Source organism: Castor canadensis, chromosome 14, assembly GCF_047511655.1.
Source record: "Castor canadensis chromosome 14, mCasCan1.hap1v2, whole genome shotgun sequence".
Classification (NCBI taxonomy): domain Eukaryota; kingdom Metazoa; phylum Chordata; class Mammalia; order Rodentia; family Castoridae; genus Castor; species Castor canadensis.
Window position 1 is genome coordinate 16,383,568 of NC_133399.1, and position 26,057 is coordinate 16,409,624.

Consider the following 26,057-nt stretch of genomic DNA (forward strand, 5'->3'; position numbering starts at 1 on the left):
TTAAGAGGCAGAGATCAGGAGAATCACAGTTCAAGGTCAGCCCAGCTAACTAGTTTGAGAGACCCTACCTCCAAAAACCCTTCACTAAAAATGGCTGGTGGAGTGGCTCAAGTCCTGAGTTCAAGCCCCAGTACTGCAAAAAAAAAAAAATATATTTATTTACTATTTTTTAGTGCTGGGGAATAGAACTCAGGACCTTACATATGCTGGGAAAGTGCTAAGCTCTATCCCTAGCCCTATTTTTACTTAATTTTATTTATTTATTTCTGGTGTTTTGAGACAGGGTCTTGCTATGTAGCCCAGGCTGGCTACAAAGTGCTAGGTGTAGGCCATGACACCCAGCTCCTATTTTTTTTTATATTATTTATTTTCTTGGCAGTACTGGAGTTAGAACTCAGGGCTTTATGCTTGCTAGGCAGGCTCTGTACCACTAAAGCAACTCCACCAGCCTTGTTTTATGATGGCATTTTCAAGATAGGGTCTCTTGAACCATTTGCCCAAGGCTGGCTTGGAGCTGTGATCCTCCTGATCTCTGCTTCATGAGTTAGCTAGGATTACAGCTGTGAGCCACCAGTGCCCAGCCTATTATTATTTTTAATTGACAAATTATAATCATATATATTTGTGGGGTGCAATGTAACATTACGGTATGCATATACAACGTGAAATAAGTAAATGAAGCTGGGAGTATTTTTCTTTTTCTTTCTTTATTCCTTTTTTTTTTTAACCTAGGGCCTCATGCATGCTAAGAAAACACTCTACCATTGAGCTGCACCCAAGCCCAAGGTGTGGGCTGTTTTTAATAAGGGCCAAAGAGTCTTCTGGAGGCAGATGGGTTTATGCAGCTGTATATACACCCCAGATAGACCCCTCCCATTCCCACCACACTAAGGCCTCTCACGGTATACTTGTGTCAAACCTCTCTGTGTTCCACCATATTGTCTCAGGCTTAATAGTTCCCTACACACCAGTTATTCATCGAATGATTGGAGCGAGCTTTTTCTCGCTCCTGTTATTACCGAATAAAACGGGGGCTAACTGGGCAATGATGGGAGATGCAGAAATGACACAGGATAGCAGACAGACAGAAAGTGGGATCAGGTGTGTTGGGCACTGGGGTGGAGACACACAACTACCTCATTGCTTCTTTTCTCTATTATTCTCTTCAGTTACTCTGCTTCTATCTTTATTCTTTAAGGCCTTACTCCTTTACAGTTCTTTAAAATCTTGCTTCTAAAGTCTTCTTTAAAACCTTGCTTCATATTCTTTAAAGCCTCTTTCCTTAGACTTGCACTGTCCCATATTTTCTCCTAGCTTTTCTTTAGCACAATCTCTCTTAAAGTCTTTGCCCCTAGACTTGCACTGTCCCATGTTCTCTCTTTAGCTTTCTTAAAATCTCGTCCCTCAGACTTGCTAGCAATCCCCCTTTAGCAATTCTTTTCCCTTCAGCAATCCTTTTTCCTTCAGCAATTCTTTTCCCTTTAGCAATCCTTTTCCCTTCCAAAGACTCCCACATCAAAAAACCTCCCTTCATCTAAAAGCCAAAAGCCCAAAAGCCAAAAGCCAAAAGCCTTCCCCATCAAAAAGCCAAAAGCAAAAGCCTCACATCCTCCTTCAGCAAGTCTTTTATATCCAGTGGTAAAAAGGAGGAGCAGCAGTTCTCAGGGAGGGGTGTGACATTGTAACAGGAGAAACCTGAGTTCTACCTCTCTGAACATAAACTTAGGAAAAGCAGCTGTTCTGCATTTTCCTCTTCTGCAGCCAGGGCTGTGCCAATCTCAGCCTACAAAAACATCTTAGGAAAAGCAGATGAGTCGCATCTCACCTTGCTTATGTCCAGTTCTCATAGGCTTCTCATAATCCACTCTCCACAAAAGATTGATTGATTGATTGATTCAGTACTGGTGATTGAACTCTGGACCTTGAGGTTGCTAGGCAGGCACTCCTACCACTTGAGCATGTCCCCAGCCCTTGTGCTTTTTCAAATAGAGTCTGATGTTTTTGCCCAGTCTAGCCTGGGACCATGCCCAATTGGGTTTTCTGTTTGTTTGTTTTTGTGGTTTGAACTCAGGGCCTACACCTTGAACCACTCCATCAGCTCTTTCTTGTGATAGTTTTTCCAAGATAGGGTCTTAAGAACTATTTACCAGCTGGGCATCAGTGACTCACACCTGTAATCCTAGCTACTCAGGAGGCAGAGATCAGGAGGATTGCAGTTTGAAGCCAGCCTGGGTAAATAGTTTGTGAGACCCTATCTCAAAAAAAACCTTCACAAAAATAGGGCTGGTGGAATGGCTCAAGGTGAAGGCCCCAAATTCAAGCCCCAGTACCACTAACTTGAGTCTTGATCCTCCTGATCTCTGCCTCCTGAGTAGCTGGGATTACAGTCCTGAGCAACTTGCACCCTGGCCAACTGGGTTTTTGAGATAGGGTCTTGGTAAGTTTTTGCTCAGGCTAGTCTTGAACCTGTATCCTCCTATCTCTGCCAACCAAGTAAGTGGGATTACAAGCATACACCACCACATCCCACACTCCATGGATTCTTGTGATCCTTGACTTTGCACAAACTTGTTTGTTCTACCTGGTATGATCTGGTTCCTTCTCATGTTTTAAGTTGCAAAGGTCACTTCCTCACAGAAGCCCTCCCTGATTTTTCCAGCCCAAAGAATGGCACTTCTGCTGAGCTCATACTCCAGTATATCCATTTCCCTCTAAATCCTCCTTACCAGCTTGCCATGTCTTGTGTTTGCATTCTGGATCTGTCTCCCTCATTAGATTATGAGCTCCAGGAAGGCAGAAACCAAGTTTATTTAGTTCCCAGTGGCTTCTTGGGCACCTAGCACATAGTAGGCACTCGGGAAATGTTTGTCAAATAAACAAAGGCTCATACCATGAACTTTCTGAAACTGATATTATCATCTTGTACAAATAAGGAAACCGAGGCTCAGAGAGAGGAAGTGACTTGGCTGAGGTCACACAGTGAGAGAGAGGCCAGCTGGCACTCTGACCCACTCCTGTCTGGTTCCTGGGCCAGAATGATGCTGACTCACTTATTTTTCAGAACAGCAATTTGCCCACCTCTGTTTTTCAAGTAAACATTTATTGAGGCGTGAAAGATAATGATAAAACAGTACACCAAAGCATACATCTTGATGAATTTTTGCAGCACAACACACCCATGTAACTCGCACTCAAGTGAAAAAATAGAACATGTTATATTTGTGTGGTATGAATTTCACTTCCATTAAAGAAAAAATAAAACTACTGAAACTTATCTCAACCAAGCTTGGAGTAGTGATAAGCACCTGTCATCCAAGCTATGCAGGACATTTAAATAGGAGGATCAAGATCTCAGGTCACCCCAGGCAAAAACAAGAGACCCTATCTGAAAAATAACTAACACCAAAAGGGCCAGAGATGTGGCTCAAGCAGTAGAGCACCTGCCTAGAAAGTTTAAGGCCCTGAGTTCAAACCCTAGTACTGCTGGATGCTGGTGGCTCACACCTATAATCCTAGCTATTCAGGAGGCCATCTCAGGCAAAAGAAAAAAAATAAAAAAGCGAGACCCTATCTCAAAAATACCCAATGTGCACACACACACAAAACTGAGCCTATAATCCTAGCACTTGGAAGGTGGATCAGAAGGATTTTGAGTTCCAGGCTGGCGTGCACTACATAGCAAGACCCTGTCTCAACAGAACAAAACAAAACCACACATTCAGCTTCCAAAAGTCCACCCAGTCATTAGCACCTCAAAAGGGAACCGATACCCTGAGCTGTTACACATCGTTTTACCTTCTCCGGAACTTTGTATCAATTGACTCACACAGTGTGTACTCCTCACTGCTTTTTGGCTTTTCAACTTGTCTGCTGGTTCAAGATTGGGATTCATCCAAGTCATTCATTTAAGAGTTTGTTAGTTTTCTTTGCTGTATGGCCTTGGTCTGTGGGTAGACACCACAGTTTATTCATTCTATTAGAAGTGGACTCATGGGTTGTTTCCCACTTGGGGACCATTAAGAATAGTGCTGGTGGGCGTGTTTATCCAGGGTTTACCTAGCAGTGAAATTGCTGGGTCAGAAGGTAGAACATTTGTCAAGCATGTCCTAGGTTCTATTCCCATCACCTTCCCCTCAAAAAAAATTATTCATTTCTATCAGGAGATCACTCACAACCAAGCCATTTTCCAACACAGGCGAGTCGCAGCAGGATGGAAACTCAGTATCTTTGCCAACATTTATTCAGTATGTAGAAAGCAACTGAGGTTCAGAGAAAGGGCTGCCTTCTAAGTCCTTCTTGCCAGAATCAGACACTGCCACTTCTCCTCCACCCCCACCGCTGCATCCTGCCCCACCATGCCCTCCCAGCCTGGCTGTGGGGTGGGACAGGACAGACAGGGTCACGTGGGGTTGGGTGCCGCGGGAGGAAGCCAGGCAGGGTGCAGGCGACTACTGATCCTGGAGCTAGCCAGGAAATTAAGGTAAGAGGAGGGAGTGCGTGTGTCACCCACCACCAACTGGGTTCCCTGGAGGCAGAGCTGAGAACGGACAGAAGGGCAAGATGAGGATGGTATGTGAGGAGACACTGGGCAGAACTGATCCTCTGTCATCTCCCAACAGAGCCTGCGCCATGAACCCACCGCCGCCAAGCCAGGCCTCCCAAACCCAGTCCTCAGCCCCCTCTCTGATCACGTCCTACCGCTGGCACACAGGAGGTGGCGGGGAAAAGGGGGCTGGTGGGTTCCGCTGGGGTCGCTTTGCCGGCTGGGGCAGGGCACTGAGCCACCAGGAGCCCATAGTTAGCAGCCAGCCAGCACCTCGCTCGCTGTTCCGTCGGGTCCTCTCTGCACCTCCCAAGGAGTCACGGACCAGTCGCCTCCGGCTATCCAAGACCCTCTGGGGGAGGCACAAGAACGCAGCGCTGGAACCAGAGCCCGAGCCACAGGCCTCAGGTACCTGCTCCCCCACCCTGAGTTGGGGCCCCGGCTGGGTGGCCGGATGCTTGGGTTCTGTCTGCCACCAGAGCATCAAGCCCTCTAGACACAGGAAGTTGTGGGGACTGCAGAAGGCGAGAAGGAAGTGGCTAGGGCCCCTCTCAGCCCTCTTCCCTCTTTCCACCTAAACAAGAGTGAAGTGGAAATGCTGGGGATCTGAGAGCAGGGAGTCCAGTCTGAGGAAGGGACAGGAAATGGACTATCTCCAGATGCCAACTGGCTCTTGCCTCCAGTGGGTCTCTTCTGTATCCAATGGTCCAGATTCTTCTTCTTCTTCTTCTTCTTCTTCTTCTTCTTCTTCTTCTTCTTCTTCTTCTTCTTCTTCTTCTTTTTTGCGGCTCTGGGGCTTGAACTCAGGGCCTATACCTTGAGCCACTCCACCAGCCCTTTTTGTGTTAAGTATTTTCAAGATAGAATCTCATGATCTATTTGTCGGGGCTGGCTTTGAACCACAGTCCGCTTGATCTCTGCCTGCTGAGTAGCTAGGATCACAGGCATGAGCCACCAGAGTCCAGCTCAGACTCTTCTTCTGTCAGGGGTGCTGCTGCTCTCCTACCTTCTAGCTTCGTGTCTTACTTTTGCACCTCCTTGGGCCTCAACTTCCCCATCAGTTAAACATGAAATGAATTCATATTCATTCATTCAAGCAGGGGTTTAATTTTTTTTTTTTTTTTGCAGTACTAGGGTTTGAACTCGGGGCTTCATGCTTGCTAGGCAGGCCACTCTGCCAGCCCTCAAGCAGGTGTTGAGCACTTAATGTGTGCCAGTCCCTGTTTGAGGCATTGAGGACACAGATGATACCCTGGAACTCACAGCATGGTGGGGGATGACAGACAGTAAAAAAAAAAAAAAGTCAACAAGAAAATGACAGATGGTGCCAAGTGCCATGCAAAGGAACCTGAAAGGGGAATGGAGATGTGAGGATTAGAGCTCAGGAATGTAGCCTGAGGCCAACATATTGTAAGAGATCCACTAATAAGGAGTGAGGGCAGGGATTGTGGCTCAGTGGGAGAGTGCTTGCCTGGCATGTGAAGCCCTGGGTTCATCCCAGAGAGGGAGAATGGAGGGGTTATCATGTTATTGCCCCAAGTGGTAAAACAAGGAGAGAAAGAGAGAGAGAGAGAGAGAGAGAGAGAGAGAGAGAGAGAGAGAGAAGTTCAGCTAGGAGAGTTGATTCAGCCCTTCTATTTCCTGGAAGCTCATTTAATTCTCACCTTTTTTTTTTTTTTTTCCTTGTGGTAGTAGCATTTGAACTTCAGGCCTCATGCTTGCTAGGCAGGCACTTTATCAGTTGAGTTACACCCTCAGCCCTTTTTTGCTTTGGTTAGTTTTCAGGTAGGGTCTCACATCCTCCTACCTATGCTTCCCTCATAACTGGGATGACAGGCAACCCAGCATCTCTGACTTTTTGAGATGGAGTCTCACTAACTTTTTGCCTTGGCTGACTTTGAACCTCCATCTTCCTGATCCCCACCTCCCAAATACCTAGGATTACAGACATGAGCCACTGCTTCTGACCTACCATCTATATTTCATTTTATAGAGGCATCCTTTCAAACTCCCCCCAACCCCAGGGTGTCAGTGATTACCCACTGCATCAGACTCAGAGAGAGCTCTCTAACAAGCAGACTTGCTCCTCCTCTACTCAAACACCTCCCATGGCATCCCACTACCTCCAGGACAAAACCCTAGTTGTCAGGCTGGGACTGTTCCTCCACCTGGTGCCAAAACCCTGCACTGTTGTCTTCCTAGAACTTTCCTTCCAGCCTCTGAGCCCTCAAGCCCTTTTTTGCCCTTCCCTGTATTTCCCTAGGCCTTGTCCATCTCCCAGCCTTTGTTCAGGCTCTCCCTGCTAAATTCTCTTCCCTCCTGCTGGATGGACTCCAACCTTCCACCCAAGACTTAATACAAGTTCACTCTCTCTAGGAGGCCTTCCTTGGTCCACCCCTTCTCCCCCAAGACAGAGACCTCCCCAACCCTGAACTTTTTTCCTGTCCCTTTCTCAAACTTTGAATAGTTAGATTAGTTATTTAGGTCAGCAACCAAGATTTCTGTCCTTTTTTTTACTCTCTCAGACCTATTCACTGTCTTGATTAAGAGAAGAATGTTTGGGTATGAAAGCCCAGTTCAACCACTCACAAACTGTGTGATACTGGGCAAGTCACTCAACCTCTCTGGACTTTAGATGTTTCTGTTTGTTTGTTTGGAGAGGTTGTTTGCTTCATTTGTTTTATGTAGTGTTGGAAATTGAGTCTAGAGCCTTGTGCATGCTAGGCAAGCACTCTACTACTTGAGCTATGTCCCCACTTCTTTTTGTTTCTGTTGTATATGTATATGTATTTGTATATGTATATGTGTATGTATATATATGAATGCACATATATGCACACACACACATATAGATAGATAGATAGATAGATAGATAGATAGATAGACACCTTTGCTTGAGCTGTCTCAAACTCTGATCCTCCTGTCTCTACCTCCTGAGTAGTTGGGATTACAGGCATAAATCTCCACACCAGCTTTGGGTCTCAGTTATAGCCCTTTAGGGGCTGGAGATGGCTCAGTGGTAGAGTGCTTGCCTAGCCTGCTTGAAGCCCTGAGTTCAATCCCCAGCAGTGCAAAAATAAAATTAAAAATGCCCCTTTAAGTGGCTTTTGGAAGATTGAGTGAGAGAATGAATGGGAGTGGTAAACCGCAGTACTGCAAAGTAGGTGTGCTGTGTAGTTGGTGGGAATAAAATCCAGAGAGAGACAGGGACTTACCCAAGAGCATACATGACGTGATTGCTGGAGTGTGCATCTAAGAGGGAACCTCAGATGAGCCTTGGTATATAAAGAGGGTGGCCTGAGGGAGAAGAAAGGTGCTCTAAGGTCTCCCAACACCCCATCCTCTTCCCAGAGCCAGAGCCAGAGCCACCTGTTCCACAAATACCTGACGCCCCCACTCCTGATGTGCCTGTCTGGGACATTGGGGGCTTCACCCTGCTTGATGGAAGACTGGTGCTGCTTGGGGGTGAGGAGGAGGTGAGTGGGGTGCATGGGCAAGGGGAGGGAAGGAGGGAGAGGGAATGGAACAGAACAGAGGTGTGTGTGGGGGGTGGGGGGAATAAGAGGATTGCATTTGCCTTTCCCTTTGCCTGTCTCTTTCTCACTGCTCACTCCTGTGGACAGCAGGGTCCTCGTCGGCCCCGGGTGGGCAGCGCTAGCTCAGAGGGCAGCATGCAAGCATCCATGGGGAACCTCAGAGACCCAGGTAAGTTTGGGAGGTGAGAGAGCTGGGGTATTTGGAAGCCTTGCAAAGGGGGGCTAGATCTCAGATGATTTCAACCCCCCAACTCTGACCACCCACAGATCGGACCTCTGGAAAGACAGAGCCAGAAGCTGCTGGCTCCAACCAGGTCCACAATGTGCGGGTGAGGCAGCCTGTGGGAAGGGATGGGAGGAGGAAGGGGATGTGGGCAATGGTAAGCAAGGACTTCCAGATATTCAGAGCTGAAAGCGTGCTCTGGATGCTCCTGGGAGATCTGGGGCCCTCTCTGGGTCTCAGTGTCTGCTATCTGTCAAGTAGAGGTAATGAGGAAATTTCTGTCTCTTGTTTTATGAGAAATCAATGGAGAATGGCAGGAAAGTGGATGATTGATGCTTTATACATGTGAGCTGCTGGTTGGTTTTTATTTTATTTGTTTGTTTGTTTGTTTGTTTGTTTTTGCTGCTGGTAAAGTCTGGGTTTCAACTTGGTGCACTAAGACCAACAGATCATCTGGATCACCCTGGGTGGGAAGGATCTGAGCAGGAAGCAGAGGTCCTGCCCTGCTGATATCCCCCTCCTTTCCAGGGGTTACTCAAGAGACTGAAAGAGAAGAAAAAGTCCAGGTCGGAGCTGGGAACCAATGCCTCCAGAGATGGGTAAGGGTTTCTGAGGAGCTAGAAGAGCTGGGGGAGCTGATGGGGCTGGGGTTCAACACTCTCACCTGCTCTCCTACTGACTGTGGGTCCTCTGTACTTTACTCCATGTCAGGGGATCCTAGGACCACAAAGACCCTGTTACAGAGCCGGCTCTTAGATCCTGCTCTGGGAGGATCAAGGAAGGAACCCTTCAGTTGAGATTTGAAGGATGGATGGAAATTGACTAGACCAAGATGGGCCAGGAACAGCATTCCAGGCAGAGGGAACAAGTAGAAAAGCTAAGAGGCAGAAAGGGACAAAAACAAGGATAGCTAGGGCGACTGGAGCTCAGAAAGTGAAGGGTTAGGTGGAGAGAGATAAGGTCGAAGGTGACAAGGGCCCCCCACTATGGTGGACAGGGGAGTCACTATGAGAGGGGAGGGACAAGATCCAATTTAGAATCAAGTCCCTTGCCTTCCTCTACCCTTCAGGTTGGAGTGGGGAGAGACAGGGGAGGGAATGATTGCTTTCTCCACTGTTCTCCCTTAGACCCCCCAGTGCTCTCGGCTCTAGGGAATCGCTGGCCACACTCTCCGAGTTGGACCTGGGTGCCGAGCGGGACGTGCGGGTCTGGCCTCTGCACCCCAGCCTCCTGGGGGAGCCCCACTGTTTCCAGGTATATGCAAGCAACCCTCCACCTTGGGTCCCACGCCTGGCCCTTTGACTCCACCCTTAGCCTCAACTAAACTCTTGGATCGGGTCCCGCGCCCCAACAGGTAACGTGGACCGGCGGGAGCCGCTGCTTTTCTTGTCGCTCGGGTGCTGAGAGAGACCGCTGGATCGAGGACCTTCGTCGCCAATTCCAGCCCAGCCAGGTGAGTGCCAGGAAGAAGCCGGACTCGGAGACACCGCCCATAAGCTAGGCCCCGCCCCTTCTATTCTAACGGAATCCAGCTCGCACCATAGCCCCTCCCCTGAAACACACCTGCTCTGCCTGCACATTTGCAACTCCTGGAGTCCCCTACCATCTGTTTCTGCACAGTCCCCGCATATCAGACCCGCCTCTTCTATTCAGTCCACTCACTATTTGCACCCCACGTCGCACTTATCAAGTAGCGTCAAGCCCTCACCCCAAGGCTACCCCTCTATGCCCTGGTGCCCCGATCTCTCCAGAAGATCTGCCCCCCAAAAAGCTAGAAGCCTGCATAGCCACCTCTGGATCTCCATGGCCCCGTCCTCCTCCTGGGGCCCAGCGATCTCCCAGGGTGCAAGGCACACGGGGTTCGCGGCCCCGAGCTTCTCCAGCGGTGCCGGCTTTGGAGTGCCGACGCCTGCGAAACATTGCCCTTCACCACCACCCACTCCCGCCCTCAGGACAACGTGGAGCGCGAAGAGACGTGGTTGAGCGTGTGGGTGCACGAGGCGAAGGGGTTGCCCCGGGCGGCGACCACGGGGGCACCCGGCGTGCGCGCTGAGCTGTGGCTGGACGGCGCGCTGCTGGCGCGTACCGCACCGCGGGCCAGCCCAGGCCAGCTCTTCTGGGCCGAGCGCTTCCACTTCGAGGCGCTGCCACCAGCCCGTCGCCTGTCGCTGCGGCTGCGCAGCTCAGGCCCGGCAGGTGCCGCAGCTCTGGGCCGGGTGGCACTGACGCTGGAGGAGTTGAGTGTCCCGCGCGCGCCTGCTGCTGGACTGGAGCGCTGGTTCCCGCTGCTCGGGGCACCAGCGGGTGCGGCGCTGCGGGCGCGGATCCGGGCGCGACGCCTGCGCGTGCTGCCGTCGGAGCGCTACAAGGAGCTGGCCGAGTTCCTCACTTTCCACTACGCGCGCCTCTGTGGGGCGCTCGAGCCCGCTCTGCCTGCTCAGGCCAAGGAGGAGTTGGCAGCCGCCATGGTGCGTGTGCTGCGGGCCACCGGACGGGCGCAGGTTAGGCTCCAGGACCACGCGGATCTGGTGACCAGGGGGGCTCTGGGCTGGAATGGAAGGGAGGAACCTGAGATGAACCAGTCAAGGGCAGGGTACCTTTGGAGGCGTGGCCCGAGGGGCAGTTCGAGAAACAAAACCTGGGTAACATCTGGAGGGGTGGGGCCTGAGCAACACCCATCAGGGGCGGGGCCTGAACTGAGCCTATGAGCGGAAAGGTTTGCTCTGACGTGAGAAGTGGAAGTTCTGAACTCGGGAGTCTCCAGCAGTGAGGGCTGGACTAAGAAAGGACAAGACCGTGTCCCAGGTGTGAAGGATGGGCCAAGGGCCATGATTCCCTCTGGCTCAGTCTGTGCAATGTGACCCCTGCCCTACCCAGGCATTGGTGACAGACCTGGGCACTGCAGAACTGGCACGCTGCGGAGGCCGCGAGGCACTGCTTTTCCGAGAAAACACATTAGCTACTAAGGCCATTGATGAGTACATGAAGCTGGTGGCACAGGATTATCTCCAGGAGACCTTGGGTGAGTTGGGAGGAGGGGTTGGTGACTAAGGCCTGCAGAATGAGCTACAAGACCCCAGAGGTTAACCTGAATTCCGGTCGTGGGTGGTACTTTGGGGATGCTAGGATCCTGAGGGAACTGGATACTCTCCACACACAACGTTAGGTGCTTGTGGAGTAAGTTGGTGATAGGGCTGCACGCTGGGTGTGGTGAGTTTTGGTCACCAGGGTCCTGAACCATGTCTGGTTGTGTGGGCTGCAGGGCAGGTCGTGCGGCGTCTCTGTGTCTCCACTGAGGACTGTGAAGTGGACCCCAGCAAGTGCTCCACCTCAGAGCTGCCCGAACACCAGGCCAGACTCCAAAACATCTGTGAGGAGGTCTTTGAAACCATCGTCCACTCCTACGAGTGAGAATCAGGGGCCCAGCACTAGAGCCCATCTCTGCCTCTCAGCCACTATACTAACCCTGATCTCCCAATTGAGGCTGTCAGATAAAATGCAAGACACTCAAATTTGGGGCAATATTTAGGACATACTTTAAAAAGTACTCATTGTTTATATGAAAGTCAACTTTAACTGGTGTCCTGAAGTTTTATTTGCTATATCTGTCATATCACCTGACCCCAACTAACCTGGGACCCTGTTCCTTATCCTCTAACCACAGGTGATTTTATACCCCAATCCCATGACACTTGACCCTAGCCAACATAGGACCTCAATTCTATGACCTCTGATTCCAGCTGGTGCCTACCCTGAATCCCAAGACCCCTGATCTTAAGTGGCCCTGTATCCTAAATCCCATGATCATGGGAAAATCTAGGATTCCAATTTTATGACTTCTGACTCCAGGTGGCCCTGTAACCCCAATCTCATCCTGCTTCATATCATGTACTGTAGTTCCCTAATCTCACATCCAATTATAACCCCCAAGTCCATGACCTCTGTCCCTATGTAATCCCATAAAGCCTGAATCTAAAAGCACTGATTCCAAAGGTTGTCAATAATAAGTACTCTATAAGCCCCCAGAGACCCATACCCACAAGTATCATTATCCCACATGTTCTCAATCCTGGAACCCAGACCCCAGGTTCAATAAGAAGAAAGTCTACACAGACTTCAGAAATAGCTTCCTGATAGATCACAGACAAACCATGCAATGCTTCTTACATGTATAACCCCTGACCATCCACGGTCTTTATGTCCATAGCCTCCTCCTCTAACCATTGCTTCTTCTGCCCCAGCTGGTTCCCAGCAGAACTGGGAACCGTGTTCTCAGGATGGCGAGAAGTGTGCAAAGCACGTGGGTCTGAGGCACTAGGCCCCAGACTGGTGTGTGCCTCTCTCTTCCTGCGGCTCCTGTGCCCCGCCATCCTGTCACCCAGCCTCTTTGGCTTGGCACCAGAGCACCCAGCACCTGGCCCAGCTCGCACCCTCACCTTGATCGCCAAGGTCATTCAGAACCTTGCCAACCATGCACCGTAGGTCCTGGGAGGCTGGTGGGGGGCAAATTTTGGCTGCTGGTGGCAGGGGCGGATGCTTGTCCTGACCTTTCCAGCTTGGCTCCAACCCAGGTTTGGTGAGAAGGAAGCCTACATGGGCTTCATGAACAGCTTCCTGGAGGACCATGGACCCGCCATGCAACGCTTCCTAGACCAGGTGGCTGTGGTAGATGTGGACGCTGCACCTAGTGGTTACCAGGGCAGTGGTGACCTGGCCCTCCAGTTGGCAGTCCTGCATGCCCAACTCTGTACGATCTTTGCTGAACTTGACCAGGTAGGGCCGGAGCCCACAACCCTGAATGCAGGGTGGGGAGATAAGAAGGCTGGGAGGCTCTGGCCTCAGACAGCTTCTCAGCATCCTTTCTGCATACCTCACCAGGCAACCTGTGACAGCTTGGAACCGCTGCCCACCATCCTACGAGCCATTGAGGAGGGCCGGCCTGTACCTGTGTCTGTGCCAATGCGTCTCCCACTATCTGTGGCCCAGGTCCACTCCAGGTAACCTCAAATCAAATTCACATTCTTTTTTTTCCTTCTTTCTCTCTTTTATTCTTTTTTGTTGTTGTTGTTTTTGATTCGGTACAGTGTGCTCAGAGGACAGGCAGTCACAGTCAGATTGAATTGAAGGTAGAGATCAAGTCATGTCAGAGGTCAGGGAGAGGTCACCTCTGGGGCCAGCGAGAGTAAGTAACCTTGTGGTCAGCAATGAAGGTGAGGTTTCAGTCAGCTGTTGTGGATGGGGTCAAATTGGGGATCAGGTTGAAATCAGATGTTAGAATGCAGTCATCAAGAGTCAGGAAAGACTGGTCAGGCTTAGGTCATGAACAACTCTCCCAGGACTGATCAAATTCGGTTGATTGATTGCTCCTTGTATCTTAACCATGCCAGGCTCTGATCCAACCCTTCTTCAGACATAGTTAGGCCCCACCTTCCTGTCAGAACAAACCCCACCTCACCTTCAAATCCTGCTCACTGGATCCCTAGCTGTCCAACCTCAAGCTAGAAGGGACTTCCTCAGGAAATAGAGGTCAGGCATTGTAGGCAGGGTCATATTTGATCACAAGTCAGGGACCATTTCTAGGTCAGAGGTTGGAAAGAAGATGAAGTCACACTGGGAATGCAGATGGTGCCCCTGTGCACAGAGGTCAAGTGCAGGCTCAGATTGGAAACAGAGGTTACTGACAAGATCACTTCAAGGGTCACATTGTGTCAGAAGTCAGGGACAAGGTTAGAAAAGGGAGCAAAGTTTAGATTGGAGTCATGTCAAGGGTCCTCTCTAGAGGATGGTATGATATAGTCAAGGACATGGTCATAGGTTAAAATGTGATCCTGACAGGGACAGAGTTGCATAGATGTAAAACATCAAGGATGGGGTCATTTCTGGCGAGAGGTTGGGATGGGGTCATCTCAGTTGAGGGTCTGAGCGTCCCCACTCCACCCCAGTTTCTTCGCAGGGGAGAAGCCCGGCTTTCTGGCACCCCGCGATCTCCCCAAGCATACTCCCCTCATCTCCAAGAGTCAGTCTCTGCGCAGCTTTCAGGGGGCTGGGTGTTGGGCAGAGCGGCGGCGGAATGAGGAGCGGCCCCCGCGGCGGCCCCGGCCAGTGCAGCGCACGCAGAGCGTCCCCGCCAGACGCCCAGCCCGCCGCCGTCCATCTGCAGAGCCCCGGCCACGACCCAAAGGTTTCCTACGCACCAGCTCCGCGCCCCGCTGCCGGCCCCGGACCGGGGCTTCCGCCTCTTTGCCTCGAAAGCCGTCGGTGCCCTGGCAGCGCCAGCTGGACCAGCCACGGGACCGAGATCAGGCGCTGGGGGGCACGCACCGACCAGTGGGCAAGGTGAGGTTTAGCCCAGGTCTGCCCCCGGGGATCGGGGTGGGGCAAGGAGCAGATTGGAACGGGACTGAAAAAAGACTGAAGGCCAGGCAAGATTAAGTTCAAATACCAAGCTCGCTGAGCTATGTGACCCTATGTAGTCTAACACTCTCTGTGCCTCAGTTTACCCCCCTCTGTACAGTAGGAGCGATGGTCCCCAATTGGGTAATAAGGCCAAACGTTTAAGACTAGGAGGTCTGGAGTCTCTGGGGAGAGAAAGGGGCCGGATAACGGATCGGATTACAGCTGCTGTCCTCTCCACAGCTGGCAGAGCTACAGTGCGAGGTGGCTGCTCTGCGCGAGGAGCAGAAAACGCTGTCCCGCCACGTGGAGTCGCTGAGCACCCACATCCGGGCCTTGACCGAGCAGCAGGAACAGCTGCGCCGCCAGCTGCAGGAACTGGACTCTAGGCTCAGAGCTGGGTGAGCCCCGCTCTCTCAATTAGCTCCACCTCCAGGCGCGCCCACACCAAAAGAGATCTGCCCTGGCCTTGCTTCATTCATGCCTTGGTGTCTCCGTTAGGCCCGCCCGAATCTTGCCTGGGAAGGCCACGCCCCCCCCAAGCTACACCCTCCCCTAAGACATCAGGGCCTGGCACTCAGTCCCTTAGGGTAGGTCCACCCACGCAGGCCGCTCAGGCCCCAGGCAGGTCCTCTTATAACTAGACTGGGCTAGGACTGAGACACTTCAGTCTGGGCGCATCCCTACCCCATCACAACCCTTCCAAAAGTAACGAAGCTCCGCCTCCAAGTGTTGATTGATTGGCCCTTGCATCTTAACCATGCCAGGCTCGCATCCAACTCTTCTTCAGACAAACTTAGACCCCGCCCTCCAGTCTGAACAAACCCTGCCTCCACTCCAAGCTCTTCCTTTGGATCCCTGACTATCCCCAGCTCGAAGGTATTTCCCCAGCCTCTGATCTTCGCCCCTTGATCCTGAACCCCACAGGACTTCGGAGCTTGATCCAGAGGGTAGTCTTCCAAGGACCGAGGGCCACAGACTGAAAACTCTGGTGAGATTCCTATCTGAGCCCTGGACAGGTGTGGGAGATGGTCTGGGCGGTACAGGAAAGACGGTTGAAAAGCGACGCTTTCCACTCCTCTGTGTCCCCAGGAGCGTCGCCTGACTGAGATGGAGCGAACTCAGGTCCAGCTAAGAGATGCTGTCCAGAGCCTACAGCTTCTTCCAAGAATATCAGAGTCTCAGAGCCAGCCCCTGTCCCCCAAAGCACCATGCATCAATGGAGACACCACCTGAAATGCCCATCCTACCCCACATCGTCTGGGAGCCAGCCAAGAGATAGCCATCTTGGGGGGTTGATGTCTAAAGCCCACATAATCCCTACATGGAGAGTAGAAGTGGAGGTACTTACCACTCTGGTACTCTGAGGTTGCCCAGTAAAATCTTGATTTCAGCCCCTAAGCATTGCTAAAGAGAGAGTCCCCCTGCCTCCTATTCAGTTCTTCAATTCTCCCCTAATTTGAGGTATAATGGGGAAAGACATGTTAGCAGATTCTAACTAGCTGTGTGACCTCAGGGCATCACTGTAGGATCCTCCACTCCCTCATCTGCAAGATGGATCTAAAGTTCCCTACACAGTGAAGACCCTTAGTTAAAGGTATCAAATAAAGGGTATTTGACGTTGGTATGTGCAGCATCTGTTTCTTGATGAAGTATGGGTCCCTTATCCCACCCTACTCTGCAACCCCAAAGGCCCCAGGTAACAGAATCTTCCTAGATTGGTAGGTAGGTGTGAAGATGGTTGAGCTTTATGGGTGAATGGTTGAGTAAATGATTAGGCATTTGAATCATGGGTGAGGAATAAGGTGGATGGAACAGTAGGCAGATGAATAGGTTAGCACTTGCTGGATGTTTGATCTGATAGATGAGTAGTTGGATGGATAGGTGGCTAACTAGGATGGATAGGTCTATCTCAAAAAGGCATGGCTGACTGTAGGAAATAAATACTTGAGTGAACTGAGTAAGTGATTGTATAAGTTTTATGGCCATTTGTTGAGGTCTTCTGAGACTCTGAGCTGGGCCATGGGAAAACAATAATGAACTGGACAGACAGGACCCTTGTCTTCACGTGGAGAAGAGAAACAAATATACAGTTGATGGATGATTGTTTGGGTGACTGAGTAGAAGGATTGTGTAGTGATGGTTGGGATACTTGCTTGATTGTATGGATGAATAGGTATTTGGGTGGTGGAGGGATGGGCAGGTAGATGGGATATGGATGGGTGTGTTGAGTGGGTGTTTGGATGGATGACTAGATGGTTGGGGGTTGAATGGATAGGTGGTTAGTTGATTCAATGAGCAGTTGAGTGGTTGAACCATTGATCATGTAGATTACTGGGTAGGGAGATAAATGAATGGTGGATGGAAGAAGGGAACAGTCTTGTGATGTTGGTATGATGGGCTCGTCTTAAGGCTGTGATCCTGGGAGATAGGTGGAGAAGGGAGGCTTAACTTTGAGGACCTAGAGCTTGGAAATGTTGAAGTCCAGTGTGAATAAGGGGGAAGGATGGAGTGACCTTATGTTTGAAGATAGCTGATAGGACGCAAGGGACTGGAAGCTAAGGATTGCCTGGATGGGGGTCCTCAATGACATATGACTGATGCATGGGGAAACTTCTCTGCCCCTTTCCCACTCTTCTGGCGGCATTAACGAGCCTAGCATGGGAAGAACTAGCGGGGTGATGGGAGCCATTGGGGGCGGGAGGACAAGGGTGTTGTCATGGTAACAGAGCCTCTCCCTGGACGTTCGGGTCGCGCGGGCCCTTTAAGGGTGACCTGCTTGGCCACTCCCAACATGGCGGCTCGCCCGCTGGCCGTCCACCCCCCCCCGGGGGGGGGGGGCGGTGTCGGGGGGAGGGGGCGCCCCAGACCTCCCCATCATGGCGGCGCGGCGGGGCTGTCGCGCTGAGGTCACGGCGGCGCGCCGGGGGGGCGGGGCGGCGGGGGGAGAGATTTAAAGGGACAATGTCCCCCGAGCGGTGGAGGCGGCGGCGGCTGCGGAGGCCGCGGCACCGGCACCAGGAGCGGCAGTGGCGGTGGCGGCAGTGACGGCCGCACAGAAGAGAGGAGCTCGGAGCCGCGGCACCTGGCCGGTGGCACCGCCTCCCCGGTGAGGCCCGGCCCGGCCTGGAGAGCCCGCGGGCGGGGCGGAGCCGGAGCGGGGAGGGGGAGGCCTGGGCCGGGCCGGGCCAGGCGGGACCCCCCGGGGCGGGGGGCGGGGCGGGACTGCAGGGGCGGGGCCTGGGCGGGGGCGGGGCCGAGCAGGTGGGGGGAGGGGCGGGGGTCTTTGGGCAGGTGTCTCCCCCCTACCTCGGAGCGTCCCGCGGGGTCTCCTGCCCCGAGGTGCACGGGCGGAGGGCGCATCCCCAGGACCCTGGCCCCTCGAGGGATGCGCCAAGGCAGCGCAGCTCCCACCTCTGCGACCCCTGGGGGGCGTCTGGGCGGGAGCCCCCTCCCCAAGCTGCCAAAGTGCTCCGAAGTTGCGGTCCAGCCTGTTCCCCACGGGTAGTGCCTACCCCGTGGGCACCCGCAGGTGCTTCCTTCAGGCCTGGGCAGGGACCCCCGCCAAGACTGCCAGACCACGGACGGGCCCCCTGGGAACCTCCAGGCCCCCTAGGGCAGCGCCTGCAACCAGGCCTGGAGCCCCGGCCCCGCCCCGGTTGCCTGGGCCCGGCCTCCCCACCATCTCCCTGGGGAGGGCGCCTCATTCCTGCCCTTCACTTTCTGCCGTTACCTTGAAGGTATTTATAGGTGGAGAGGACAGTCCCCAACCCCCAGGGTCCTCGTTTTTTTTTTTGGACCAGGAGCCCATTGGTCCCCTTTGCCCTCGGACCAGAGTGATCTTGGTGGAGGGTGGGGGGATGGAGAAACCCAATCTAGGAATGCATGAGGGATAGTGTTGGGGAACGAGAAAGAGTTAATGATGGGGTCACTTAAGGCTGTGAGTGCGTGTGAAGGGGTTAATGCTGGAGAGCCCTAAGGTCCTGTGGGGGGGAGGGAAGGGTTGGAGTGAAGTGTAGGAAAGTATAGGGGCAATTGATATGGGTAACCTAAATGAGAAAAGTGGAGAGGTTATGATGGGGGTGGGGGAGGACTTGAGACGGTGTATGGGATGAAAATGTGGAAGTGGCTGGGATTTCTGGAAGGGGAGGCATGGCCATATGAGGTGCACGTGCAAGGAAGCCAGAGAGCAATTGGGGAAGGTGAAGCTGTGTGTAAATGAAGGGAGGAATCCAGGAGGAGTGATAGGATTGATGATGGGAGAAAAGGAGTCTGAGTGTGTGTGTGTGTAAAAACGGGGTAAACTGAGGCATGAAGAATCTGGGTAAAGAGAGGAGTTATCCAAAGGAGACTGAGGCACGCTGAGGGAGGATTGTGTGCATGGAGCCTCAGCACCATCTGCCTAGCTCACTTGGATTGGGAGGTAAACTGAGGTAATGAGCTTGCAAGGGTGAGGACTGGAGTTTTGAGGGAGGGGAAACTGAGCCAGAGTCCCTTTCTTACCTCCCCTAAGTGCCTCCCTCTCTCTGTCCCCAGACCCACAATGCCCCACTGAGCCAGCCCAGCATAAGTGGCACCAAACAGACACCAACTATGGAGGGGCCACTGTCAGGAGGCCTGGCTGCTCCGGATCGTCCTCGAGGCCCAGAGAGACTGCCTGGCCCAGCTCCAAGGGAAGACATTGAGGGTGGGGCCGAGGCTGCAGAGGGGGAAGGTGGCATCTTCCGGTCTACACGTTACCTGCCTATCACCAAGGAAGGTCCCCATGACATCTTGGATGGCAGAGGTGGCATTTCTGGTAAGAGGGTGGGCCTTGTGGCCCAGAGGGAGCTGCGTTGGGATTCTGACTCGTGTGAGTCTTCTCTTGGCACTCTGCTTACTTTCCTGTTTTACCATGTGAACAGATGTCTGGGGGGCCAGTGAGTGGACCAAGGACCCCCAGAGGGTGGCAAGGAGCTGGGACTCAAATTCAGGGTGGCTTGGCTCTCTCCTATAAGCTAGGCACTAACTGGATCCAGATGCCTAAAAGAGCACCCCAATTTCCCTGCTCCAAACCCACTTCCATCCTTCTATCTCTTGTTCTTGAGCCATGGACCAAATCAGCTTGTGCCCTCTAGTGGTGAGGGAGAGACAGGGGAAATCAGGGATGCCTGCCACCCCTTTCTGCCTCAGTTTACCCTGAACACTGGTATCCCACCTAAAGATTTGTTATTCAGTCATTAAATACTGAGCACTGACTATGTGCCCAGCTCTGTTCTAGGTCCTGGGAAAATGTCCAAAAACAAAAGTGGCAAAAGTTTCCTCTAGGGGCTGTCATTCTAGAAGGGAAACTGGACAAGAAACAACTAAACAAATATCATAAGTGACAGTCTGTGAAGGTATTAAGCAGAGTGTCAGGATCATTCCTGCACACCTGGAACACTGAGTGACTGGTGGGAAGGGCATGCCACATGGAGGGAACAGCAAGTGCAAAGGCCCTGTGCTAGATAGGACCCTGGGATGGTCAGGGACTAGGCAGGAATCTGATGTGGTTGGAGAATACTGGACTGATACTTTTTCCTTTTTCCTTCATCTCCTTGGCCTGTCCTCAAAGGCTTTGGTATCCAAGAACTTCCCAGCGCCTCATCCGATTTCTACATCCCTTTGTGGGATCAGTTTGTGTCTTTCTTACAAGAATCCTGTGGGGTAGCCTTGGCCATTATTACCTCACATTAGAGATAGGGAAACAGAGACCCTGAGGGGTGAAGTCAGGTACCCAAGATCACAGAGCCAGGCAATAACAAGGTTTCACTGCCCTCATCCTTCTTTCACTTTTTTTTTTTGTGGTGCTGAGCATAGAACCCAGAACCTCTGTCATGCTAGGCAACTGCTCTACCACAGAGCTACATCCCCAGCTACCCCTTAACCACCATGCTGCATTCTTGAGGATCTCTGACCTGCCTCTGCCTGTCAGCACCATTCATGAATCTTGGGTATTTACAGAGGCTCCTTCTTGGGACCAAACACAGTTTGCCCCACCATGTGGGGCAAAGGACACAGAAGTGTACTGAGAAAGAGGATGAGGGGCAGTGAGCCTGACACAGGGGACGGGAGGTATCCAGGCAGGGTGCCCATGGTCACTGCTGGCATTTGCAGGTATTAGGCATTAGTGGAATATGAGATCCCTAAGGGCACAGGGTTAACTTAGTGCCCAGGGAACTTTGGTAATCCCCTCTTCAAGGTCCAGAGAGTGGCAGGACCTTGTCCAGGCCACACAGCTGGCTAGGGCAGGGACCTTGACTTTGTGGGAATCCAAGGGAACAGGCTTGGGATCCCCATTCCTCTGTAGCTCTGGTTCTGAGAGATTGGGCTCATCTCCATCTGGTAGACACCCAGGTGTGGAGAGGGGAATGATAGGTAGGTCTGTGTGTTCTCACTCCCTCTGAGATCAGGCAGAGATTCATGCATGTACCTGTTTTACAGCCTGGAGAGGAGGGGAAGGTGGCCATCTTGGAGGCCAGGCCCACCCTTCATGGTTTCCTGGAAAAATGGGGGATTGGGTATGGGCGGCTTGGCTGGGGAAGCCTGGAAGTTGGAGGAAGGTCTGGGCTTTGAATACTGTGTCTGCCTTGCTCAGCTTTCTCAACCCCCCTTCCTGGAGCAGGCACTTGCCCTGGGAGTCTTGTGATGGCCTATAAATAGGACAGCCTCTGGGGCTGCCATTCTACCCCAAAGCCTGGGCCCTCCCTCATCCCCAATCAGCCCTCGGAGCTCCCCCAGGACTCCCTGGACTGGCCACCTCCAAATTCCGCTGCTGGACAAGGACATGTCCACTGCTTGCTCTGTTTTCCAACGTGGGTATTTCTCAGGAGTCCCTTCAATCCCCTTGCAGTCCCTGCCTGATATTCCTTTTGGGTTGGTCCTTCCAGGTGGTCTTGGGGGGCGGTGCTTAAATGTGCCACACAGATTGGTGAAGAGTCTGGTGCCTGCCTGGTATTGGTATTGTGTTGGGGACAGGGGACTCAGGGACAAACAGTGTACCATTTCTGCCCTCATGGGGCCCCAGCTAGGAGAAAATCCAAGCATGGAACAAGCAAGTCCGAGGCTGTGAGTTCAGCCTCCAGCTTTTACCCTGGGACATCATGGAGCCAGCCCAGAACCCCCAGGAATCCTACCTTCCTTCTTTCCTTCACCACAGCTTCTAAGGATTGAACATTTACTATGACCTATTGGCATGTGTCACTGACCCTCTGAGACTGGGTCTGTGGCCGTTCCCATTGTATGGAGGAGGAAACCAGGGCTTGGAGTGAGAAAGGTGAGCCCTTTCAGGTCACACTGCTGGGCCTTGAACTTGGATCTGTCTGGCTCCAAAATCTAAATTCTTGGCAACTCATGCCAAGCTGCCTGGCTTGGGGTTCAAGCTACTCATGGAACCTGTAATTTGCAAGCTGTCTTGGAGACCCCAGATGGTAGGAGCTAATGAGGGCCCCGTGGCCCACTGCCCAAGGGTTGCCCAGGCTCCTCGTGCGACACACAGGCACTTCTGGATCATCATCGGTATGGAGGCCTCTGAGCAGAGCCCCCAACTGCAAAGTTTCTCAGACCTGGGCCCAGCTTGGCCTCCTTCCTCCAAAGCTGCCGTCACTAAAAATAGGAGCCTCACCGGTGCTGCTCAGACAAAGAGGCCAGTGTGGCCCCCTGGCTCATGGAATTCTCAGACAACCATCAAATCTGGGACACTCAGAATCTCAGAAGCAGGACACCTGGGACCCTCAGACCCACATCTCTAGGTTGTGCTAGGGCTGCTTATCTGAAATTCAGTGGCCCTCTCCTGAGAAGCTCACATATGTGACTTGTGTGTCCTAGAGAGACCCTGTTTCTTAGAGTCTTGTGCCCTTGGCTGACACGGGGCTTGTTTTCCCAGCCCTCAGGCCCTCTCTAGCATCCTACCCTAACTCCAGCCCTTGCACCCAATCACGCCCTGCTCCCTGTATACCTACCCCAGTTCTCAAATGGAGGTAATTGGGCCCCTGGGGGGACACTTAGGTAATGCATGGAGGCACTTTTGGCTGTCACACTGTGGGATAGGGAGGTACTAGCATCTTGTGGACAGAGGCTAAAAATGCTTTCCAACATATTGTACTCAAATGTCAGGGTTAAAAAACTGTTCTGAGGCTAGACATGGTGGATTATACCTGTAATCCCAGCTACTCAGGAGTTGGAGGTAGGAGCTGGAGCTGGTTCTTCTCCAGCTCAGGGAACAGCATAAGACCCTATCCAAAAAACAAATTAGGAAAGCAAAACGGGGCTGGGCATGGTGGCTCATGCCTGTAATTCTACCTGTTGTGGCGGCAGAGATCTGTAGGGTCAAAGTTTGAGGCCATCCCAGGCAAAAAAGTTATTGAGACCCCCATCTCAACCAATAGCTGGGTGCAGTGGTGCACCTGCCATCTCAACTTCACAGGAAGCCATAGGTTGGAAGATTGAGGTCCTAGGCTGGTCAGGGCAAAAGCACTAGAACCTATGCCGAAAATAATTAAAGCAAAAAGGGCTAGGGCCTCAAGTGGTAGAGCGCCTACCTCGCAATCGCAGGCCCTGAGTTCAACCTCTAGTACTGTCAAAAAATAACAACCACCCCCCCACACAAGTCTGCTCTGGAATACGCAGATTTCTGTACTCCCACTTCCACCCTCTCCTTTCAGAGGCCATGCCACTGTCATAGTCTTTTCTCAGGCTCGGCAGCAGACCCTCAGGCAGCAACCACGCCTTCCTCACCATCCCTTCCCATTTTCATTCCTTGATTGCCAACAGTCAACTCTTAATTTCCAGGGCAAATTGGGCAGTGGGGATTGGAAAAGAATTAACTCCAGCCTCACTTTCTTTCTGGGCCATCCTCAAATTGGGGTGAATCCAGCAATTGCATCTGTCAGGCCCTGGCTGGGGCACAAGTTCCCCCAGTGTGTTAACCTTGGCCGACGCAATTGGCCCACTCTCCTGCTGGCACATTTACCCATGTCAGGCAAGCATGGCGGGCAGAGAGACGCAGGCCAGGATTCCTGCGGTCGCTCCAGGCATTGGCTCTACAGGCAGATAATGGAGAGTTGGCTCTACTGTGTTGGGGGGGTTCCAAGCAGGGGATTCCATTCTAGGATTTAGGCCTGGAAAGGGGGTCCAGAAAGCCTGCATAGCTCAGACTGGACAGGCTCCTCACTCAGTGTCTGGCATGAGTTTGTTGAGCACTTATGTGCGAGGCACTGGGACTCTGCAGTGAATGAAAGTAACAAAGTCACTTCACTGCAAAGCTTAGATGCTTGCAGGGGACCCAGATGAGTAGCCATCCAGAGAGGGAACCAGGCAATTTCTGGATGAGCTAAGAAAGAAATGAGGGCTGGCGGAGTGGCTTATGTGGTAGGAATGCCTGCCTTGCATGCATGAGGTCTCGAGTTCAAACCCCAGGGCCACCCAAAGAAAAAAAATAGTGAAACCGAAAGAAAAAAATGAAATAGGTACCAGCATGATGGCTCAGGCCTGTGATTCTAGCACTCAGGAGGCAGAGGTAGGAGGATCAAGAGTCTGAGGCCAGTCTGGGCTATATAGTAAGAGCCTGTCTCAAAAGAAAAAAGAAACAGGTGTGCAGAGAGAACATCACATAGGCTCACTTGAGTAGGTGTCCTGGGAAATGTGCTCCAGGCAGAGAGAATAGCAAGTACAAAGGTCCTGAGGCCAGAAAAAAGTTGGGCTTAAGGCTCACAGTATGGCTGTGTAGGGTGGAGGCAGTGAGGGGCCAGGAGAGGCAAGTGAGGTTGGAGAAACCAGCAAAGACCCGAGCTTATAGAGTCTTGTGGTGGTGGTGGTGGTTAGGAATTTGCTTTATTGTAGACAGATGAGAAGCTAGATGAGTTTTTACCAGGGTATGACTTTAAAAAAAAAGAAAAAAAAACCCTAAAATACCCTGGCTGCCAGGTGGGGGAAAAGAGAGGATGGTTGGAAGACAGTAAGCCCCTGGGGTCCCCTAGGAGACCTAAGGGGATTTCTTCAAAGAAACCCCTTTTTCAGGGCTCAGTAATGCAGAGGCCAAAGGCCTCTCAGGGGGCAGGGGTTGGGAGCCAGCAGGGCCCTTCCAAGGTGCCCTGGAGGACTCTTGGAGCTGGGGTGTGGAGAGCCCCGGCCAGGGGGACCCCAGCCCCTCAGGGTCTCCCCTCTCTGTTGCAGATGGGCAGCCCCATCCTGGCCTCAGCGAAGCCCTCCCCCGTGCCACCTCCGCCACCCATCGGATCAGCAGTTGGTGAGTGCCATGCTGGCTCTGACCTCAGGGAGGGTAGGGGGGCAAACAGGATGTGCCTAGGCCCTGGGGAGTGAAAAGGGGACACAAGGGAATCAGGAAGCCAGGCAGGAAGAAGTGACTCCCAGTAGACAAGTCCCTGGGTATGTGCTGTGGGTGGCCGGGAGGAGAATTCGGGATGAACACAGACAGTCAACTCTCATTATCCCTGCCAGGAGCAGGGCCAAAGAGGCATCAGCCTGGAGGTTGGACCCTTGGAGTGCTGTCTCTCTGCCAGGTGACCCTTAGAATGATGCTAGTCCTCTCTGAGCCTCAGTTTGTTCATCTGCAAAATGGAAACTTATCTGCCATAAGATGCATATCCCAAATTTGCCTTGAGGAACCAAGGGATACTGGGTAAGAGCAGGATGCGCTACTCTTTATTAAACAGCTTGACAGGTGTTAATATATAATAAGAATCTTGTCAGGATTAACAATAGCTCTCAGAATTAATAATAACTGCTGTTCTGGGTTCTCAGCATGTGTTTATCCCACTGAATCTTTGCCACAGCCATGAGAGGATGATCCTATTGACATCATATGTCCCTAGTGGAGTTTAGAAAGGTGATAGCATGGTCTCCCCTCTGCCTCTTCATGAAACCATGTCCTCATCTGTTCCATGGGCATGATTGAGCTCCCCTCCTGGAAGCAAGATCATGATGAAAACCATTAAAAATGTACCCGAAAAATGGAAATACAGGGTATGGTAGCACACACCTGTAATCCCAGCACTGGGGAGGGAGGCTGAGGCAGGAGGATTGTGTATTCAAGGTCAGCTTAGGCTACATAGCGAGACTCTCTGTCAAAAAAAAAATGAAGGAAGAATTGAGGAATAGTCATCATAGGAACTCATGTGAACCAGGAACCAGGCATCATGTGTATCCCCAAGCACCAAATTGTGTCTGTCTTCACCTTATGTTTCCTGGGGACACAGACCCCATTTTAAAAGTTGTTGCAAGCATTTAAATAAGTACCTGCTGGGTGTAATGGTTTTCCTTGGTGACAGTCATCAGAAAGCTCATTAGATGTTCAATAAGAATAAGAAGGTTTCTGGCTTTTGGG

General features: G+C 52.1%; 2 protein-coding genes across 22 annotated transcripts in view; both read left to right on the forward strand.

The window, feature by feature from the left end:
• The first annotated feature begins 4,383 nt into the window (after positions 1–4,383).
• Rasal3 (RAS protein activator like 3) lies at positions 4,384–16,322 on the forward strand. Of its 3 annotated transcripts, none has more exons than XR_012441300.1 (18): positions 4,384–4,480; positions 4,620–4,951; positions 7,895–8,019; positions 8,167–8,248; positions 8,347–8,408; positions 8,831–8,901; positions 9,430–9,556; positions 9,657–9,755; positions 10,255–10,803; positions 11,180–11,324; positions 11,565–11,709; positions 12,544–12,780; positions 12,874–13,075; positions 13,181–13,299; positions 14,245–14,638; positions 14,939–15,096; positions 15,463–15,686; positions 15,788–15,872. XR_012441300.1 is itself a non-coding variant. In XM_020167147.2 (18 exons), the coding sequence occupies exons 2-18, from the start codon at positions 4,630–4,632 to the stop codon at positions 15,929–15,931; spliced, it is 3,045 nt and encodes a 1,014-aa protein (XP_020022736.2). In that variant the 5' UTR covers positions 4,384–4,480; positions 4,620–4,629; the 3' UTR covers positions 15,932–16,322. The 3 variants fall into 3 exon arrangements, 2 of the variants coding, with proteins under 2 accessions (XP_020022736.2, XP_073909969.1); XM_020167147.2 differs by having other exon boundaries at positions 15,623–15,686; positions 15,788–16,322; XM_074053868.1 differs by having other exon boundaries at positions 8,170–8,248; positions 15,623–15,686; positions 15,788–16,322.
• Positions 16,323–17,646: 1,324 nt separating this feature from the next.
• The window catches only part of Wiz (WIZ zinc finger), a 28,210-nt gene continuing 19,799 nt past the window's right edge, over positions 17,647–26,057 (forward strand). For 5 of the 19 annotated variants that reach the window (XM_074053869.1, XM_074053874.1, XM_074053873.1 and 2 more), the window contains exons 1-3: positions 19,328–19,493; positions 24,887–24,959; positions 25,172–25,352. In XM_074053869.1, the coding sequence (XP_073909970.1) occupies positions 19,461–19,493; positions 24,887–24,959; positions 25,172–25,352 (287 nt within the window). In that variant the 5' untranslated portion in view covers positions 19,328–19,460. Of the gene's footprint in view, positions 17,805–18,010; positions 18,436–18,791; positions 19,129–19,231; positions 19,494–24,886; positions 24,960–25,171; positions 25,353–26,057 lie in introns of those variants that run through there. The other 14 variants (XM_074053879.1, XM_074053884.1, XM_074053881.1 and 11 more) reach the window with 5 other exon arrangements.

Bases quoted from the DNA above. Each gene is read 5' to 3' on its own strand.
- Rasal3 (XM_020167147.2), top strand. From the start codon at position 4,630: ATGAACCCACCGCCGCCAAGCCAGGCCTCCCAAACCCAGTCCTCAGCC. The intron at 8,902-9,429 runs GTAAGGGTTTCT...GTTCTCCCTTAG, and splicing joins ACCAATGCCTCCAGAGATGG to ACCCCCCAGTGCTCTCGGCT. The intron at 11,325-11,564 runs GTGAGTTGGGAG...TGTGGGCTGCAG, and splicing joins TTATCTCCAGGAGACCTTGG to GGCAGGTCGTGCGGCGTCTC.